Raw genomic sequence first — 14,697 nt, 5'->3', positions numbered from 1 at the left:
ATCTGGAACACTCAGCTGCAAGGCAGCATGAAGAATGTCATTTGGACGTTCAGGCCTGGCATGCTAGATGGGGGTTTGGGATAGGTCCTGAGCAAGCCAATCTGTGGGTGTGCCATGAAGGCAAGAGTGGTGTGGGAGCCTGGGGAAGGGATGGCGAAGGCCCTTTGCCCGCCACTCTCTCTGGATGAATGTCTCTGAATTCTTCGGCATGAGTTAGTAATTGGGGTGAATAGAGCATGGCTACCTGCCAGCGATCCTAGTTTGTGTATTTGGGCGCGTGTGCTTATGGCTCTGGGCTCATGCCATCTGCAGTAGGAAAGCCTGTCTTGGAATTTATGAAGGAAAAACTGTAAAGGAGGTTTAGTTTCCCTCATACTCTGACTATAGAGGCAGCTACTCTTTTACAAAATTGTATCTGATTCTGCTCTTTTTTTTTTTTTAACTGTTTCAAGTTAAATTCATAGGGCCAGGTGCAGTGGCTCACGTGTGTAGTCCCAACACTTTGGGAGGCCAAGGCGGGAGGACTGTTTGAGCACAGGAGTTTGAGACTAGCCTGAGACTCTGTCTGTACAAAAAAAAATTTTTTTTTTTGAGACGGAGTCTCGCTGTGTTGCCCAGGCTGGAGTGCAGTGGCGATCTCGGCTCACTGCAAGCTCTGCCTCCCGGGTTCACGCCATTCTCCTGCCTCAGCCTCCCGAGTAGCTGGGACTACAGACACCCGCCACCACTAAATTAGCCTGGCTAATTTTTTTTGTATTTTTAGTAGAGACGGGGTTTCACCGTGTTAGCCAGGATGGTCTCAATCTCCTGACCTCGTGATCCGCCTGCCTCAGCCTCCCAAAGTGCTGGGATTACAGGCATAAGCCACCGCGCCCAGCCCAAAAAATGAAAAAAAAAAGCATCCGGGTGTGGTGGCACACGCCTGTAGACCCAACTACTCAGGAGGCTGAGGTGGGAGGATGGCTTGAGCCCAGGAGGTCGAGGCTGCAATGAGCAGATCGTACCACTGCACTCCAGCCTAGGCAACAGAGTGAGACCCTGTCTCAAAAATAATAATAATAATAATAACAACTCATTTGCCTTCATGAGTGGCTAGTTCGTAGTTCTCTCCACCCTCGCGGGAGGGGCGTGTGCTGGGGATGCCGTCATTCTGCAGGCTACAGTGGCAGCTGTATTCCTTCAGTTACTGCTGAGTCACAGTGAATGCCTTGGTTTATCACTGTGTTCACTTAAGTTTTTAAAATTATTTGTATCATATATGACATTCCTTCTTAATGAGAATATTTGGTAAAAATTAACTTGTAAAAATTACCTTGGTCAGGATAGCTAGAGCAGATGAGGGAAATGCTTTTGGGGCCTGCTGGAATTCACTAAGGGGCATATGAGAAACTTCTGAGTAACTCGTTAACTGTACTCTATTTTACTTGTTTCAAACTGTTTGAAAACAAGAATCTGATGGGAACCAGATAGTCTTGGGCCCGGAAAGTTTGTTCTGGAGAAGCTTATGGAGAGTGGCTAGGCAGCGCTTTCCTTTGCAAGGGTGTGGTCTCCAGCAGTTCAGACTACTGGGCCCACACTGTTGCTCTGATACCTCATGCCAGCAGTAACACCCCCAACTACTGGCCCGGGACCAGGACGGCTCCCTACCCCTAGGGCTGTGAATAGGGAGTTTCCAGGAGGAGACCCAGACCCAGGGAGGCAAGGAAGGGTGGGCACCTGAAGAGGACTCTTACCTGGGACTGAAGGCATCTGAGAAGGACAGACTCCTGGCCCGCATGCCCGTTTGTGGCTCCATTAGGTCTAGGTTCAGGCCTTGAAATCTGCTTTTTTAAAATTTTATTTTATTGTTTTTTGAGACGGAGTCTCACTGTGTCACCCAGGCTGGAGTGCAGTGGCACGATCTCAGCTCACTGCAAGCTCCGCCTCCCAGGTTCACACCATTCTCCTGCCTCAGCCTCCCAAGTAGCTGGGATTACAGGCGCCTGCCACCACGCGTGGCTAATTTTTTGTATTTTTAGTAGAGACGGGGCTTCACTGTGTTAGCCAGGATGGTCTCGATCTCCTGACCTCGTGATCCGCCTGCCTCAGCCTCCCAAAGTGCTGGGATTACAGGCTTTTTAATCAGCTTTTTAAAAGACTTCTAGGTGATTATGAAGATTGGATAGATTAGACTTTTCCTAAAAGATTCCACGTTTCCCAAGTTCAAGTTCAGATGACTCTAATGACAATTTTATGATACGAGTAAGATTTGAATGTGTGGACATGGCTGGGAAGGGCGTTCCTGGAATGGAACATCATGAATATAGGTACTAAGCAGGCGAGCTTTGGGAGCAACCAGAGAAGAGTCCATGAGGGAATTCACCTGAGCATTCGATAAACAAGAAGGGTGTGGTGGGCATGGTTCTCAAGCGAGGCCCCAAGACTAGTAGCTGCACCTGGGGCTCTAGTTAGGCGACTATGGGGCCCCATTGCAGACCTTCTGAATCATACATGTGGGTGGAGATGGGGAGGGACAGTATGTGTCTTAGCAACCCACTCGTGGGAGTCTGAGAACCCTTTTGGTGGAGAAGAATTGGTTGAAGGGGGTCTTGAGTGCCAGGGTAAGTCGGGGGCAGTGAGACTGGGTTTGATCGCAGGACCCAGGAGCACCTGATGAGATGAAATTCCAGCAGCTTCATCCTGCTGCGCGTGTGAAGGAGAATGGAAACTTGCTTTCTTTTCATCTGTTATAGATATTAATTTAATAAGATTCTAGAATTATCAGCTTGGGAAAGCTGATAAAGGTCTTACTTTTGATTCTTTTGATTTTAATTCTGGAAAATTGATGACAAATCATGTGAAACAATAAAAAGATGATAGTATGACACAAAAAAGTTAATTGCGGCCAGGCGCAGTGGCTCAAGCCTGTAATCCCAGCACTTCGGGAGGCCGAGGCGGGCGGATCACGAGGTCAGGAGTTCAAGACCAGCCTGGTCAACATAGTGAAACCCCGTCTCTACTAAAAATACAAAAAAATTATCAGGGCGTAGTGGTGGCGGGTGCCTGTAATTCCAGCTACTCGAGAGGCTGAGGCAGGAGAATCGCTTGAACCTGGGAGTTGGAGGTTGCAGTGGGCGGAGATCGTACCAATGCATTCCAGCCTGGGTGACAGTGCTACACTTCGTCCCCCCCCCAAAAAAAGAAAAAGCTAATTGCACCTAGACATTTTACAATTTAAATTACTTTCTATTATTTATATATTCTTGTTAAGTAGAGAAAAAGAATAATTTTAATTTTTCAAAAGAAATTATAAACTTAGGACCAAAAGTGTCAAATGGTATATGTGCTCATGGAGGGAGGAAGTGGATTTCCAAACTGTTAGGTGAACATGGTCATTGTGCAGATTTAAAACTTAATAACTTAAAACACACACTTTGAAAATTAAAATCAAGTAAAATTGACATCTCTGGAACAGGGGTAAACTGTGATGCTGGGCGTGTGGTATGAAGTCTTCAAACACGGTAGAAAGCTGCGGGCACCAAGGCACAGCCAGCCCAGGTGCTGAATACAGGGCAGCTGCAGGGGACTGTGCCAGCCACGCTAAACGGCCTCTCCTGTGAAAGACATGTGGACTGAGACTGAAAGCAGTTGAACTGCTTCTTGAACTGTGATCTGTCCCCCTTTAAAGCGGACATCTCCACATAAACAGGAAAGCCTAGTGGAACACTGGGTTGACGAGTGACTCCTAACATTTTCATAATCAGTGTAGGCTGAAGGACAGCGTCCTGGAAGGCCTCCGAGGCCGGCTGAGGCTGTCAGACCATGCTACTTGTGTGACGATTGCTCAGTGCTGTTCCCACTGAAACCATAGCACGTGTGCTCTGAATGTTCACAGAGCTGACGCACGTGCTAATTGCCCCGATTTCATCCTTACACATTGTATGTATGGATCAAAATAACACTCTCTGGGTCCCATTAATAGGTACAATTACTACATTTCCACTAAAAATAAAAGGAAAAAAATTATCAACAATTCTGTCATTCTTCAGTAACGTTTATTGTTTATTAATTTTTTAATTGGCAATTTCCCAAACCTGCTTCACCTGTTTCAAAACTCAGAAAAACCACGTGTGCTAGAGCAGCAGCGGAGTCACTGTGCAGCTGATAGAGCTGACTCGCCTGGGGCTTCCAAAACAGGCCCTTGCGGTGTCTCCACCATGTTTATAGATTTTGTTAAATTTGCAAAAATAAGATATTTCAACCACAAAGTTAAGACTGCCATCTCTTCTATTTTAACCTCTCCTATGTCATATTTCTACTCTTAGCGTAACCGTGAAATAGCCGTGGACATGTCTGGAATCTTGTTAAGGGTTGGCTGGGATACATTTATATGCTTTGCAGTCTCTTCCATGTATTAATAGTTACATTATTGCTGGCCATCTCATTTGGGATGTCTTCTAGGAATACTCTGAATATGGTCAATTCAAAGATTAAAGAGCATTTACTCCCTAGAAAACTTGAAATATGAAATCTTATAGCTCAGATATGAAAGAAACTTAGCAGTTTCCCCAGATTTGACAATTCTAAAAATTACATGGTGCTACTAATACATAGTTGAGGATGTAAAAGAAGCCTCTATAAACTGCCAAAGAGAAAAAGAAAAAGGGATTTTCCATTAAAAATGTATGTGCTATGTAATTTTAAATGAGATCATGCCATTATACAGATTCTTTTTTTTTGGACGGAGTTTTGCTCCTGTTGCCCAGGCTGGAGTGCAATGGTGCCATCTCGGCTTGCTGCAACCTCCACCTCCTGGGTTCAAGCGATTCTCCAGCCTCAGCCTCCCAAGTAGCTGAGATTACAGGCACCCGCCACCACACCCGGCAAATTTTTGTATTTTTAGTAGATATGGGGTTTCACCATTTTAGCCAGGCTGGTCTCAAACTCCTGATCTCGTGATCCACCCACCTCAGCCTCCCAAAGTGCTGGGATTACAGGTGTGAGCCACCACCCCTGGCCAGTATATGGAATTTTAAATGGTATGTTTTGTAGGCACACTACATATTTCCTAAGACTACTTCAGATTATTTTTTACAGGGGAACTTAGATTTTCACACATCGTTAAATAAAAATGGATTATTTTTATTTCAAAAAAGAGGATATGTACCATCAGTAACCATATTTGCCTATTTCCTTGATTGTACAGGGAGAAGATACCCATTATCAGAAAAAAAAATTATGCACTATATGTACCAGTTATGTAAGTCCCTGGATCATATTCACAGGTATGCTCTCGGAGATTTGACAACTCTGAAATTAATAAAATGTGTTAACATTCAGATTCAAGAATTTGAATAAATGAAGTGTAATTCTATTTTTCCTTTATACTGAATGCAGAAATGGAATATTTCACAGAGATGTAAAACCAGAAAATATACTAATAAAGGTAAGAGCTTTTACATGAAAGCTGGGTATCAGAATAAAAGTTGAATAGAAAATCTTTCCCTGAAAGGTTTTCTCCTCCTACCAGAGGAACTTTCAGTCCATGCGGCTAGACAGCCTGTTTGTTACAGTAATTTTTTTCCCTCTCAGGTTGTAAAAAATGGTTTATTTAATAAATGCCATCAACATAACTGACTGCACCTGGAAGAAAATAATTGAAAGCACCATTTTCACACCGCAGACAAAAATGAACCCTATTCAGACGGCCGTTCAAACCTTCTAGAGGGAAATGTGGCAGAGGCAGGATTTGAGCTCAGGTCCGTCTCACTCCCAAGCCACTAAACTACCTGTGTTTAAACCGTACAATTTGCTGTTTCCCAGCACTTGTCACTGGCTGTCAGCAGGGTCTTCTGAGGCTGTGTGGCTAAAAGAGCCCTTGTTGGGCAAGCTGGCAACACGACCGGACAGACGACTAGTGTGTGTCGTTCATTTGTAGAAGCGCCACGGGTTAACCAGTTTCCAAACCTGTAGACATTTTGGAAATATATGTGAAACAGCCAGAATATTTGTAAACCTGTTCCACTGAACAGACATCACTTCCTCATCTGCTGGAGGCACTTTGAGGTGCTCAGAAAGCCAGTAATTTGTATTTTACAGACTACTTTAGATGCTAGTAATTTTCCTGCTGGTGCATAAATATTTGGAGTGGTTTGTATTATGATAGCCACATAATGGGATGTTACTTGTCCTTGCTTCTTTCCCCTTCCAGCAGGATGTCCTGAAATTAGGGGACTTTGGCTCCTGCCGGAGTGTCTATTCCAAGCAGCCGTACACGGAATACATCTCCACCCGCTGGTACCGGGCCCCGGAGTGTCTCCTCACTGATGGGTTCTACACGTACAAGATGGACCTGTGGAGCGCTGGCTGTGTGTTCTACGAGATTGCCAGGTAGCACCAGGCCAGGCTCCTGCCTGGTTCCTGCGGTGGAGCGGTGCGGCAGCCAGGCTCGTGCTCCTTCCTTTACAATCCAGATGTCATGGTCATTCTGGTTTTTCTTTCTGTTTTACTGTTTTTAATTTAACAGAAAATTGACTAGGCTTTCATTTTACTTGTTGTACATATTTGGCCTTGCCTGCCGTTCCCGGAGAAGAGCACCAGCCCTCAGTTGTTCTCCCTCCTGCACACCCTGGTGGTGTGGGCAGCTGCCTCCTTGGGGTTGCTGTGAGGTGCTTGATGGGGCTGCTGTGGGGAGGGGTGAGCCAGACCTCCCCTGAGAGGTGCAGTCATATTAGGTAGGGTGCCCTGGCCACAGGTGTGAGGATGAGGCACCTTCTGGCACAGTTGGACTCTAGAAAGCCCCAATCCCACCCCTCCCTGCTCCAGCCTCCAAATCCCCCACTCCCCCCCAGCCTTTGGCAAGGAGCAGTGGCCCCGGGACGAGGAGATGGGGGCCGGTCCCACTCCAAGGTGAATGGTGTTGAATTGAAGACGCGCACAGGGGTGGAGAGCTGCACCTCTTGCTCCCAGTGGGCCTCCAGGCAGGTGGCAGTGAGGTTAAGGTCTGGGGGTGCATCTGAGGGGTCACAGTCTGGTCCCGCCTGCTCAACAGACTGCTACAGAAATGCACTTCAGGACGTACTCTCCTTTGATCCAGATGGTTCATACTGGTAACTTTTCGTTTGGGAAAGCTGAATGGCAATTTCACTGCAGCCAGAAGTGTCAACCGAGAGTCCCTTCCCATGAGCCCAGGTCTTGTGAGTTCATCTGGAGGGGGCAGATGTCAGGAGCACAAGGCCACCCGTATCTCACCAGCACACAAGACGGCCCACGGTGCACCAGCCACCAAACTGGGCTGAGGCACTCATCTCCCCACTTGGAGCTGTTTCCTGCTCACCCGCATTTCCTCCTCTCTCCTTTAGTCACAAGATCCTGCCATTTTCTGGAATAGAAGCTAGGCCTACTACCAGAGCTGTATTTTTAAATATTATTTGTGGCATGTAATATGAATTGAATTTATTTATACAGGTTTAAAATCTTTATTTATTTTTTTGAGATGGAGTTTCGCTCTTGTTGCCTAGGCTGGAGTGCAATGGTGCGATCTTGGCTCACTGCAGCCTCCGCCTCCCGGGTTCCAGCGATTCTCCTGGCTCAGCCCCCCAAGTAGCTGGGATTACAGGCATGCACCACCACGCCCAGCTAATTTTGTATTTTTAGTAGAGACGGGGTTTCTCCATGTTGGTCAGGCTGGTCTTGAACTCCTGACTTCAGGTAATCCGCCTGCCTCAGCCTCCCAAAGTGCTGGGATTACAGGCATGAGCCACCGCGCCCAGCACAGGTTTAAAATCTTGTTCCCACAATTCCAAAATCTATAAAAGCTCTGGAAACCAAAAGGTTTCTTGGGACTCATTTGTTGACAAAACCTGACCTGTCTCACCCTGAATTTGTCAGCAAAACTCCCCTTGGCCGATGGGAGGCTCACTGTGGGGTTATTTATCACGGTTACTCTGAATTAGTCACATTTCACCACAGACATCATGCTGGACAGATGACGGAATGTGGATCTGTCTTTTGCCTCTTAGAAAACATGTCGGACCTGCTGGTAAAGTGGAAACAAAAGGTCAAGCACAAGGGAGAGTGGAGCCTCCCAGCAGCTAAGGTCGCTGCACACGCCAGGCTGAGTTCCTCGTGTTCCGTGTGAGCGAATCTGCCTGGTCGAGGAGACTAGGCAGAATGGAGAGACCCATGGCCATGCCCTGACTGTAGGGTCAGCTGAGAGAGAGGAAAAATAGACCCAAAGTCAGGCAAGCAAGTCAGACAGTCAGAGGAAGCAGCCCCAAGCTTATAGAATGAGGGATTTATATTGGGGAGGGGAATTTGAGGGAGTTCTTTGGTATGGCCGCATCCTGGAGTTGGTTTTTTTTTTTGAGACGGAGTCTTGCTCTGTCGCCCAGACTGGAGTGCAGTGGTGCGATCTGGGCTCACTGCAAGCTCCGCCTCCCAGGTTCACACCATTCTCCTGCCTCAGACTCCCGAGTAGCTGGGACTACAGGCGCCCGCCACCACGCCCAGCTAATTTTTTGTATTTTTAGTAGAGACAGGGTTTCATTGTGTTAGCCAGGATGGTCTTGATCTCCTGACCTCGTGATCCGCCCGCCTCAGCCTCCCAAAGTGCTGGGATCACAGGCGTGAGCCACCGCCCCGGCCATCCCAGGGTTGTTTGCTGGTTAATTTTGCCACATAACACCTTGTGATGTTTGTGGTAGCAACTAGATGAAGAGCAGGAACTTACAGAAGGGTGTAGGGAAAGTTTGTTTATACTTCCCACGACCTCCTGCTGTGAGGTCTGGATGGTTTGTAATTGGGATTTGCTTATCACAGCAAGGTCTGACAGGTGAAGTCTGTTGGCTTTACCGTGGCGCCTAGTTAAAGGCTTAGAAATGTAAAGAGGCTTGAGGGAAGGGTGGACGGCACGGAGAAGGGTTGCAGAGCATTAGGGGGAGGGGTGGGCAGCACCAAGAAGCTTTTTTGGGGCAGTTTGTCCCTAACATTCCAGCCCTTTAATAGGTAATAGAAGAGGGGCGCCGTTGGCGTCTGGCCACTTCTTGCTGGGAAGGGGCGATGGTTATGGGGGAAGGCCGGACAGTAGGGACTGCCATTCTTAGAGCTGTTGGTATTCTTGGAGCAGCATCATATCTTGTATTGTATTGAAGGCTCCGATACGGTCCTGTAAAAACTGAGTGAGAAGGCTTAGGAGACAAGGGCTGAATGCTAGAAAAAGAAGAATGGTTATGGCTGGGCCTAAGAGGGGCATTAGCCATGGAAACCAGGTACTAAAGGACCAGGAGGGCCACGCTGGCCATCGGGGGACATTTTCTTTAATTTTTTGTGCTCGGTCCTTTAGTGTTTTTACAGAATCTTGTACTGAGCCAGATTGGTTACGATAAAAGCAGCACTGTTCATCTAGAAAGAGGCAGAGTCCTCCCTTTTTGGCTGTGAGTAGGTCTACGCCTCTGTGATTTTGAAGAACCACTGCTGCTAAAGAATCTATTTGTGATTGGAGAGTTGTAATGGATTTGGCTATCTCTTCCAAGCTATCTGTGAGGTCTTTGGAGAGGGATTGGTAATAGGAAACAGAGGTGGTTAATCCCGCAGTCTCAGTTCCAACTCCTGTAGTTATTCCGGGGACTGCTAATAGAGGTATGAGTTGCATAGCACGGCGGTGTCGGATGCGGGTATTAACTGGGATTGGTAGGGGTTGGTCTCCTGGGGCAACATTGATTTTTGGAGTGAGGAAAACCAGGGTGCAGGTAGGTGCCTGTCCAGTTAGAGGGGAGGCAAATATAAGTTGAGGTATTGCATACGAAAAGTATGCCTTGGCTTGGTAGACAGAACTGGTTGTGTATGCTAAAAAGATGTACTGTTTTGTTGTCCTCATGCATCCATACTCCTAGGGCCCCGGCTAGAGCTGCTGCTGTGAGTGGTTGTAAAGGGTGTTTGCTTTAGGCTGGGGGCTTTGGGTTCTTTTTTCCCAGCGTAAGAGGAAGCATTTTGTGTCCACTAAGATCCATGTGGGAGTATTGCTGAATGTTGGGATAAGGACACAGTCGCAGGTGGCGGGTGCAGGGATGGTGCATGGAGAGGGGAGCCAAGGGAAGAGGGATAAATGGGAGGTGTCGGCCGTTGCAGTACTCTGAGTTTTTGTTAAGGAGGTGGGAGGTGTCAAGGGCTGGGGAGCTAGATAAACGAAGCCTGTCTTTATTGTTGGTGGCTTTGAGAGTAGTCTGTTCGGTGGAGGGTTTGAGTTGTGCGGTGTAAGTTGCACAGCTTGGAATTTAGGTGGCTGAGGGGAATGCTTGAGGGTAGATGTCGTTGGCGCACAGTGGTGCTGGATAGGATAAAATTGTGTGGGTTGTTACGGTTCCTACTAATAGGCATTCATCACAGCTGTGGTGGGGGCCAGATTGCGTAAGTAGGCATGTAAGATTGTAACACCTGGACCGAACTCGCTAGCTAACTGGGGGAAGATTTTTGTTAATGCCTGTATGTCGAGTTTGAGGGGCAGTTAATGAGGATTTCAGGATGGTAGCTTACTTGGGTGGAAGTCCAGTTATAGACTGAGCAGGGGTTGCATTGTATGTTGTGGAGAGGAGGGATACGCAGAGCCAGCAGTCTCTTGCTAGAGAGGAATTGGAGTTTTTTAGTAAGGAGTGTGTGAGATTAAGTGTTCTGTATAGGTGTTCAGGGGTTGTAGGTATTGGTTGGACTGAACGAAGGGTTGGGGTATTGATTATGAGACGGGTTAGAAAGGCAGATAGTGAGCAGAAAAATAAATAGTTCGGTTTCACCCAGAGTAAAGCCATAGAGAGAGCCTTGGAAGAAAAGGTCGATTATCCACTTGAAAAAGGCCTCCAGGGTGTCGTTCCGTGGGTGGAACCAGGAAATATCTTGTGAGAGGGCGTGAAGGAAGAGTGAAGCGGCAGGATAGACAAAAGCAGGGCATCTAGGGAGGATGTGGGAATGTTTGATAGTGATTGTGATTCCTGCTGTAAGGGTAACGATTAGGCAGACGGCTAAAGTGAGGGGGACTTTTGGCTGGTATTCCAATTGGAAGGAGTTACACTATATAATCCCACTGCAAACAATAGGGTAAGTATTATAATGCCTGCAAGTAGGGTGTAATAGAGTGTTTCCATTAAAGGAGGCTAGTTGTAATAGTACTTTAAACCTGTTTGAGATGGATGGATTTACTGATGTGAAGTTTCTTTGGGATGGATGTGAGGCGGAGTCAGGTTGGCCCAAGGAGTGTGCTGGAATACCAGTTAGAAGTTGGTGAGGTGCTGGTTGGAGGATCGGAGGTGGGAGCTCTCTTTAACCTGGAAAGGTGATACTAGGGGGTATGTCCTGAGAGTTTGGCTGCAGTAGGGGTTGTAAGTGTCACACACGTCCATGTGAAAAGACCACCAAACAGGCTTTGTGTGAGCAACAAGGCTATTTATTTCACCTGGGTGCAGGCGGGCTGAGTCCGAAAAGAGAATCATTGAAGGGAGATAGGGGTGGGGCCGTTTTAGAGGATTTGGGTAGGTAGTGGAAAATTACAGTCAAAGGGGGTTGTTCTCCGGTGGGCAGGGGCAGGCAGAGGGGGTCACAAGGTGCTCAGTTGGGGAGCTTCTGAGAGAAAGAATTTCACAAGGAAATATCATCAGTTAAGGCAGGGACCAGCCATTTTCACTTTTGTGATTCTTCACTTGCTTCAGGCCATCTGGATGTATATGTGCAGGCTTGGGCTTAGAGGCCTGACATTCCTGTCTTCTTATATTAATATTAATAAGAAAAATAACATAAAATAGTATTGAAGTGTTGGGGCAGTGAAAATTTTGGGGGGGTGGTATGGAGAGATAATGGGCGATGTTTCTCAGGGCTGCTTCGAGTGGGATTAGGGGTGGCGTGGGAACCTGGAGTGGGAGAGATTCAGCTGAAGGAAGATTTGGGGGTAATGGGCGATATTGTGGGGTTCTGAGAAGGAGCATTTGTCATATAGAATGATTGGTGATGGCCTGGATGTGGTTTTTTATGAATTGAGAGCTAAACGGAAGACACAAGGTCCAAATAAGAGAAGGAGAAAAACAGGTATTAAAGGACTAAGAATTGGGAGGACCCAGGACATCCAATTAGAGAGTGCCCAAGGGGGTTCAGCGTAGTTACTTGCTTGGTTGGTGAGTTTTTGGGCTCTATCCTTGACAGAGTCCTCCTTTTTAAGTTGGAGGCTGAGTTTGGTGAGGTGTGTTTTTAAAAGACCATTAGTCTGTTCCATTCTACTTTTCCTGAAGATTGAGGATGGTAAGGGGTATGAAGGTTCCACTGAATACCAAGAGCCTGAGAAACTGCTTGGGTGATTTGACTAATAAAGGCCAGTCCATTATTGGACTGTATAGAGGTGGGAAGGCCAAACCGAGGAATTATGTCTGACAGAAGGGAAGAAATGACCACGGTGGCCTTTTTTTGACCTTGTGGGAAAGGCCTCTACCCATCCAGTGAAAGTGTCTATCTAGACCGAGTCGTATTTTAGTTTCCTGACTCAGGGCATGTGAGTAAAGTCAATTTGCCAGTCCTGGGCAGGGGCAAATTCCCGAGCTTGATGTGTAGGGAAGGGAGGGGCCCTGAACAATCCCTGAGGAGTAGTAGAACAGCAGATGGAACACTGAGAAGTGATTTCCTTGAGGATAGATTTCCATGATGGAAAGGAAATGAGAGGTTCTAAGAGGCAGACTAGCAGCTTGTAACCTACGTGGAAGAGGTTATGGAATGACGACAGAATAGAATGGGCCTGTGAGGCTGGAAGGAGATATGTTCCTTAGTCCAAGAACTATTTGCCTTGTGTGGGAAGAGATTGATAGGTGGAAGTTTCAGTGGCGGAGTAGGTGGGAGTGACCGATGAGAAGGAGAAAAACTGCCATGAGGGATAGAAGTTGGAATGCTAGCTGCTTCTTTAGCTACCTTATCAGCATAAGCGTTGCCCTGAGCAATGGGGTCTGATGCCTTTTGATGGCCCTTGCAGTGAATGACTACAGCTTCCTTTGGAAGTAAAGCGACCTTGAGAAGTATTTTTATTAAAGAGGCATTAATGATGGACGACCCTTGTGTAGTGAGGAAACGTCTTTCAGCCCATATAACAGCATGGTGGGGCAGGATATGGAAGGCATGTTTAGAGTCAGTATAAATATTGATGCGTAGTTCCTTTGCAAGAGTGAGGGCTTGAATTAAAGCAATGAGTTCGGCTTGCTGAGAGGTAGTGGAGGGGGCAGAGCAGTAGCCTCAATGATAGATGTGGAAGATACTATAGCATAGCCTGCCTTTGCTGGTAAGCGGTGATTAGGCCTGGTGGAACTGCCATGGATAAACCAAGTGTGATCAGGGTGAGGAACAGGAAAGAAGGAAATATGGGGAAATGGAGTGAATGTCAGGTGGATCAGAGAGATACAGTCATGGGGGTCAGGTGTGGTATCTGGAATAATGTGGGAGGCCAGACTGAAGTCTGGGCCAGGAACACTGGTAATTGTGGGAGACTCGACAAAGAGTGGGTACAGCTGAAGGAGCCAGGGAGCAGAAAGTATATGCATCAGGTGTGAGGAAGAAAATAGATTTTGGAAGTTATGAGGGCTGTAGAGAGTGAGTTGAGCATAGTTTGTGATTTTGAGGGCCTCTAAAAGTATTAGGGTGACGGCAGCTGCCGCACGGAGACGTGATGGCCAGCCTAAAACAGTAAGATCAAGTTTGGACAAAAAGGATACAGGGCACGATCCCGGCTCTTGTGTAAGAATTTCAACTGCACAGCCCTGCACTTCGGCTCTGTGTAATGAAAAAGGGTTGGGATGAGTTAGGGAGAGCTAGTGTGGGAGCAGCTTCCAGGGCTGTTTTTAAGGAACGGAAAGAGGAATGGGGAAAGGATTTAGGATCTATGTGGTCAGCTAGGTTTTCTTTTGTGAGTTTATGTAATGGTTTTGTTAGGATGGCAAAACCAGGTATTTAAAGATGAAAGTATTTAACCATACCCAGGAAGGAAAGGAGTTGTTTTGTAGAAGGGGTTGGGGTTTAGGAGATTAGCCGGACATGATTAGCAGGGAAGGCATGTGTGTTCTGATGAAGAATTATGCCAAGATAGGTAATGGATGAGGAAGAAATTTGGGTTTGACTGAAGTAATGGGGGCTGTCCATGAAGCCTTGCAGCAGTATAGCCCAGGTAATTTGCTGAGCCTGATGAGTGTCAGGGTCAGTCCAAGTGAAAGCGAAGAGTGGCTGGGATGAAGGGTGCAAAGGAATAGTAAAGAAAGCATGTTTGAGACCCAGAACAGAATAATGGGTTGTGGAGGGGTTGTGGAGGGAGATATTGAGGATAGGAGAGCACATGGGTTTAGCACTACAGGGTGGATAGGCAAAACAATTTGGTTGATAAGATGCAGATCCTGAACTAACTTGTAAGACTTGTCCGGTTTTTGGACAGGGAAAATGGGGGAATTGTAAGGAGAGTTTATAGGCTTTAAAAGGCCATGCTGTAACAGGTGAGTGATAACAGGCTTTAATCCTTTTAAAATGTACTGTGGGATGGGATATTGGCGTTGAGCGGGTTAAGGGTGATTAGGTTTTAATGGGATGGTAAGGGGTGTGTGATCAGTTGTCAGGGAGGGAGTAGAGGTGTCCCATACTTGTGGATTAAGGTGGGGAGACACAAGGGGAAGATGTGAAGGAGGCTTTGAACTGAGGAAAAGGGCAGCAATGAGG

At 46.9% G+C, this 14,697-nt stretch overlaps 1 protein-coding gene across 14 annotated transcripts in view; it reads left to right on the top strand.

Moving 5' to 3' along the window:
- Positions 1–14,697, top strand: part of MOK (MOK protein kinase) — a 75,581-nt gene that overhangs the window by 47,298 nt on the left and 13,586 nt on the right. For 9 of the 14 annotated variants that reach the window (XM_004055725.5, XM_055361597.2, XM_004055726.5 and 6 more), the window contains 3 exons: positions 5,186–5,264; positions 5,377–5,425; positions 6,191–6,369. In XM_004055725.5, coding sequence (XP_004055773.1) covers positions 5,186–5,264; positions 5,377–5,425; positions 6,191–6,369 — 307 coding nt within the window. Of the gene's footprint in view, positions 1–5,185; positions 5,265–5,376; positions 5,426–5,571; positions 5,739–6,190; positions 6,370–14,697 lie in introns of all 14 variants that reach the window. The other 5 variants (XM_031001966.3, XM_019009897.3, XM_063698188.1 and 2 more) reach the window with 3 other exon arrangements.

Source organism: Gorilla gorilla, chromosome 15 (assembly GCF_029281585.2).
Source record: "Gorilla gorilla gorilla isolate KB3781 chromosome 15, NHGRI_mGorGor1-v2.1_pri, whole genome shotgun sequence".
Taxonomy (NCBI): domain Eukaryota; kingdom Metazoa; phylum Chordata; class Mammalia; order Primates; family Hominidae; genus Gorilla; species Gorilla gorilla.
The sequence above is the reverse complement of the archived record's forward strand: the minus strand, read 5'-3'. Positions and strand labels throughout refer to the sequence as shown.